The 6000-nt window shown below is 32.9% G+C and overlaps 1 protein-coding gene across 1 annotated transcript; it reads right to left on the reverse strand.

Annotated features, from left to right (window-relative positions):
• Positions 1 to 1781: 1781 nt before the first annotated feature.
• LOC129895395 (glycerol kinase) lies at positions 1782 to 4864 on the reverse strand. Its single transcript, XM_055971109.1, has 4 exons — positions 4468 to 4864; positions 4149 to 4370; positions 2634 to 3600; positions 1782 to 2163 (listed from the first exon to the last, which is right to left on the reverse strand). The coding sequence occupies exons 1-4, from the start codon at positions 4599 to 4601 to the stop codon at positions 1918 to 1920; spliced, it is 1569 nt and encodes a 522-aa protein (XP_055827084.1). The 5' UTR covers positions 4602 to 4864; the 3' UTR covers positions 1782 to 1917.
• Positions 4865 to 6000: the final 1136 nt, after the last annotated feature.

Genomic DNA, 6000 nt, shown 5'->3' on the forward strand with positions numbered 1-6000 from the left:
CTGTATTATAATAATATAATGTATGAATAATAATTTATTTTCTTATATATAAATTTATCAATCACGATCGATATACACGTGCAATGCACGTACACTGAACTAGTAAAAGATAAAAACATGTATGTCTTGGTTATGGAATTTGATTAATTTCATCGTATTACTCAAAATAATAAATTCATTAATTTGATGTATCTATTATCAATATATGATGTATCCAACAAACTAAACACAGAGAACCATGCAATGTGTGTACAGTTGCACATATTCATTTATATGTATAATGAACACGTATAACCTCTTAGATACATAAAAAAATATTGGACTTTGATCAGATGGACATAAATACATTCAGACGTATCATGAAGATATAATAACCTCTTTTTCCATATGAACAAGTAGACTGATACATGGGCGCACAAGTATATTCATATGTATCATAGAAGTATCTAGTATTAATTTCATATATTGTTATATGTATCTAGTATTAATTTGATGTATTAAATATCAATTTCATATGTTATATCTAAAAATTATGTATCTCGTTTGCATGCTAAGCAGATACATCTAATTATGTGTATCTAAATATGGAATGTAACTAAAATGCATGAATTTAGGAATAAATCACGACTATAGAGTATATATCGTATCATTATCCAAAAAAAGTAAAAAATTCCAAAATTCTCTCTTTTTAATATTTGATTTTTTTCCTCATATATGTATATAATCTTAACTCAGATACATGAACTTTTAACAATATACATGTGTATATTTTGTTAGATACATATATACCTAAACCCTTCGTATCTCTCTCTCCTCCTCAACCAGAGACCAATGCCACCTCCGTTGCTTGTTTCCTCGCCATCATGAAATCATCGTCTCTGACAAAAAAATCACCATACTAACAGAAAACCCTCTGTTCACAAACTTCTATATATAAAGGCCGTTTGGATCGGCTTATAAGCTGCTTATAAGCTGTTTTCAGCTTTTTTTGAGTGTTTGTCTGATCAACTTAAAGTCATCTTGTGCTTAAAATAAACCCCAATAAATAGTTGGATTTATTTGGATGAACTTATTTTAAGCAGTTTATAAGTTAAAAATAGCTTATAAGTCAAAAAAAAAGTTGGTCTGCGCCTATTTATTTTTTTAACTTATAAGCAGTTTTCAACTTATAAGTTACTTAAAAATAAGTCAATTCAAACAAAGCTAATAGTGTTGTTCTAAAATCGATTTTGAGAGCTTTAATAGAGAAATCGTGTTGGACAGTCCAATTTGTTATTTGACACCCTTACTTCCGGTCATTAAAACTAAGCAAAATCTATGAAAATAACTCAACATATAGGTAAATTCAATATTTCAATTTTGATGGTGTAGTCTTGTGAAAACCTTTCAGTATAGAGGCTTACAACAGCTGAAACAAGTGTTTATAGCATTCATGAAAGATCAAGTTCATTAAAGTACAAAAATAAAACTTCAGAAGCTCCTAGACGGTTTATAACAAGATTTCAAACCAAGGAACCTCAAGACAAGTTCTATTTAAGTACTTAAATTTCCTAATCATTACATTATCATGTAGTATTAAAGCATTGTCAGGCATATATCGACATACATGTTTCTCCATAAGGAAAAAGAAGCTAATAGATATTAAGTGAAACATAAAAAATAAAAATGTAACGTCATCGACGTATATTTTTCTCCATAAGAAAAAAGAAGCTAATGGATATTAAGTTGAACATGAGTTCTCTTATTGTTCTATAACTTAATACCACATTAGAAAGAAAACATTATGTATGTAAAGGGAAGCACAGTTATCTCCAAGGGCATTTATTAAAATCAAGCATAACTGGTATGTAAAAAGAAATAAAAGAACCTAAAACATCAAATGATATGAAGGTTGTTCAAGAGTTTGATTGGAGTGAATTATAGAGATAGATCAGCCAAGTCAAACGATCTTGAAACAGCTCGGCACCAAGAATCCGCCTTCTGTTTCCTCAATTCTTCTTCTAACACGGGTTTGAATATAGATGCTCTCTTCAGCTTTTCCCCAGAAGCAAATATCTCATCCTGTGTGTAGACTCCAACAGCTAATCCAGCAGCATAGGCTGCCCCAAGAGCTGTTGTTTCTATATCAGCTGGTCTTACAACCGAACTACCCAACAAGTCAGCCTACATTATGTAAAATGTAAAATTAATCTCGATTCCAAAGGAAATCAGACTTGTTTTGACATGTACACGCAAGGGCAATCTACAACAACATACCCAGTAAAATCCCACAAGTGGGGTTTGGGTATGTACACGCAAGGGCAATCTATTGAAATAAAACAGTAAATACTTCCAGTTGTAGTGATGAGCTGTTTAATGGAACTTTCTCGACAATTATGCCAGCAGGTATTCTTTCTAGATGAATGTGGAGCTCGATATTGTACCTAGATACTAGAGTAAACTGAATCTAAACACTTTAACCAGTCCAAAACTTAAAGCCACTGCGAACATACCTAAATGTTTATAAGGAGTTGGATATCCTGCTACTCCAATTTCACAATTGAAAAGGGCCAATAAAACATTGATAGAAGTTCACAATCACGTGAAGGGGCTGTAGAAGAAGAATGCATAAAAGACGATAAAGTAAATCAAACCTGAATTTGCATCAAAAGGTTGTTCACTGTAGCACCACCATCCACACGGAGTAAGAAATCTGATTCCTCACTCTTAGCTTCACCTTTCTTTCCAGCATCCTTGTGCATGGAATCAATCACATCTTTAACCTGAAAACACATGCTTTCAAGTACTGCCCGAGCAATGTGAGACTTGTTGGTAAATCTAGTTATACCAATACAAATCCCACGAGCATCATCACGCCACCATGGAGCAAACAATCCATTAAATGCTGGAACGAAATACACTCCTCCGGTTGAGGTAACTTTTGATGCCAACTCCTCAATTTCACTGGCAGAGCTGATAATGCCAAGACTGTCTCTAAGCCACTGAACTGCAGCACCAGCAATAGCAATGGAGCCTTCTAAAGCATAATTGACAGGGGCTTTTGGCCCCAGCTTATAGGCTACTGTGCTTAGCAGCCCGTGGTTTGATTTAATTACCTCTTCACCTGTGTTCAGAAGTATGAAAGCTCCTGTTCCATACGTGCTTTTAGCCTCACCTTTTCGGCAAGATTGACCAACCATTGCTGCATGCTGATCACCAAGACATCCCGAGATCGGGATCCCTGTGATTGGCCATCCTTTAGCAATGTTTCCAATAATCTCAGAATTGCTGATAATTTTTGGCAGCATCTTTGCAGAAATTCCTAAGGTGTGTAGTGTGGATTTATCCCAGTCAAGGGACTTAAGATTCATCAGCATAGTTCTTGAAGCATTGGAGATATCAGTGACATGTAAACCATTCTCCACACCACCCGTTAGATTCCAAATTAACCAGGTGTCGATAGTTCCAAACACGGCATCCCCTTTTTTAACAGCTTCGTTTAACCCCTCCACATTATCCAACAGCCACAGAAGCTTCAATGCACTGAAATAAGTGCTTATAGGCAAACCACAACTCTCAACAAAATGAGTACGTCCGCCTGGCAATTCTTTCTCCAATTTTCTAATACCATACAAATTATTAATACAAGAAGTCAACAAAAATTGGAAGGAAAACTCCTAAAGAGTGATCAATGAGAATGCAGACAACCATTGAGACCCATTTCCCAACTAACATACAAAAAAATGGCACATGAGCCTTAAATTATCACGCCGTAGTTAATTCTAAGAAAACAGTAAACAAGAGTCCATTTAGAATTTTTTCAGTACACCCCCTAATTCAGAAGAAATACACTCCTTGAAAAAGAAGAACTGTATACGAGAATATGTACCCAAGAAACAGCTGCAGTATCAATTCCAAGAAAAGCCTGGCCCTATTGTACTACAATTACTCCCAAACTAGTTAGGTTGGCTTTATGAAATTTCTACCTAATCTAATCCTTTTGTCTTTTTTTTCATCATACTATTCAACAGTGTGTCTTTTAGGACAACATAGATGTACTTCACATCCATATATATATATATATATACATTAGAGGAAAAACAAACTGATATTGATTCAATTTGGTTCAAAATCAAGAAACAGGAAAAGTGGGGGAATTAATAAAAGACCTGCAAATAGAACTTGTACGGGCATCCATCCAAACAATGGCGTTGTAAAGAGGAAGGCCAGTGGATTTGCTCCATACAACAGTGGTTTCTCTCTGATTTGTAAGACCAATAGCTTTCAATCCACTATCCACGTTGTGTCCATCAGCAGTAGCCTTATCAAGAGCCCTTGCCATACAAATCCTCACACTCTCAACAATTTCCATTGGGTCATGTTCCACCCATCTACAACAGATGCATGAAAATCAACAAAACCCAATGTTCAAAATCGAAAAAAGATTGAATCTTTAATGAAAAGAAAATCAAAAAGATGAGTGATTACCCTGCTTGTGGGTAAAACTGAGTGAACTCAACCTGGTGAGATCCAACAGGTTGAGCCAAACGATCGTAGATGATGAATCGAGTACTGGTGGTTCCTTGATCAATGGAACCAATAAACACCTCTGAATCAGACATTCTTGTTTTCCTCCGAGAAAATTGAAAAGAACAGAGTGTGTACAACAACAACAATCACACAACACGGTATCTGAGAGGGTAAAGTATAACCAGATCCTACGACCCTCGGCTCAAAAAAGCAGGAGGTTAGAGTGGGTATAAAAATGAAATCTTTGAAAACTGATGAATAGGGAGGAGAAGTCAGAATAGGATAGAAGTGGGAGGAGCCGGTTTTTGTGGAATAATAGTAGTAAGCAAATATTATTTTCTTGGAAATGATGAAGTGTTACAGATTTAAAATTTTCTTTTCCGATAATTCTTATTATTACGGACTCCTATTTATTGTTTATGTTCAACTTTTTTTTTGATTTATAAGTTATTTTTAATTTATAAATTATTTAAAATAAATTTATTTAAATAAATTCAATTATTTATTAAAATTTATTTTAAACACAAAATAATTTTAGACCAATCAAACAATCAAAAAAACTAAAAATAACTTCTAAATCAATCCAAACGAGCTCAATAATGATAACTTCAACAACTAGGGAGTTTTTGACTTTGATCATGAGAAATGGGTGGTTGTTTTTCCAAGAAAATTTATTTGTAATTTACTACCCAATTTGTCTGGCTTACCTATTTATACAAGAAAATAATTTTTCTATTATAAAAATAAGATTTGTGTATATTTTAATATTTTATTCGGTTTGTTGTATTATAAATCATATAAAATGCATAATAAATAAGAATATATTGTGTTTTTACAAAAATATCCCTTTGCAAGTAAAAAAAATGTGAAAACGATGTATAAAAAAAATTTGAGGGATATTTTTATTATTTTAAATCTCTTGTCCTCGAACAAGTTATTCCATTCCGAGACAGGAATAACTTATAAGAGATCCCCTTGATTTAATTTTGGGATAAGTTATTATAAACTTTGTAACCAAACAAGGAGTTAAGGAATACTAATAATTTATTCAATGATTATTTCCCTTATCCATTATATTAAGTGCATATCCAATTATTTTTTAGGGTTTATTTTAAATATAAAATGACTTTAAATTAATAGATCAAACACTAAAAAAAAAAATACCTTATAAGCAAATTCAAACAGGCTCTAAATGTGTCTCGGAGCTTACTTTACATTAGGTATATTATTTTATCTTGCTTCTGCAGATCCACTTGGTGGACATACTTATCCAATTGTATTGAGAGGATAATCTGATCAAGAAGTTATATTTATATTGTATTTATATATATGTAACTAATATATATATATATATATATATATATATATATATATATATATATATATTGAATTGTATTTGTAATTGCAATAAATAAACTAGACTAATATAGTAATTGATCATCAGTGCTGGCAGCTGGCCAACCTCAACGGCCAGTTATTGTTTCCCATCTA

The sequence above is a fragment of the Solanum dulcamara genome, chromosome 7, assembly GCF_947179165.1.
Source record: "Solanum dulcamara chromosome 7, daSolDulc1.2, whole genome shotgun sequence".
NCBI lineage: Eukaryota > Viridiplantae > Streptophyta > Magnoliopsida > Solanales > Solanaceae > Solanum > Solanum dulcamara.

What these genes read in the sequence shown, in the direction of transcription:
- LOC129895395 (XM_055971109.1), bottom strand. Translation starts at nt 4,601, where the DNA reads ATGTCTGATTCAGAGGTGTTTATTGGTTCCATTGATCAAGGAACCACC. An exon ending in CGTACAAGTTCTATTTGCAG is followed by an intron (nt 3,601 to 4,148) that starts GTCTTTTATTAA and finishes GTATGGTATTAG; the next exon opens with AAAATTGGAGAAAGAATTGC. An exon ending in ACCTTTTGATGCAAATTCAG is followed by an intron (nt 2,164 to 2,633) that starts GTTTGATTTACT and finishes TACATAATGTAG; the next exon opens with GCTGACTTGTTGGGTAGTTC.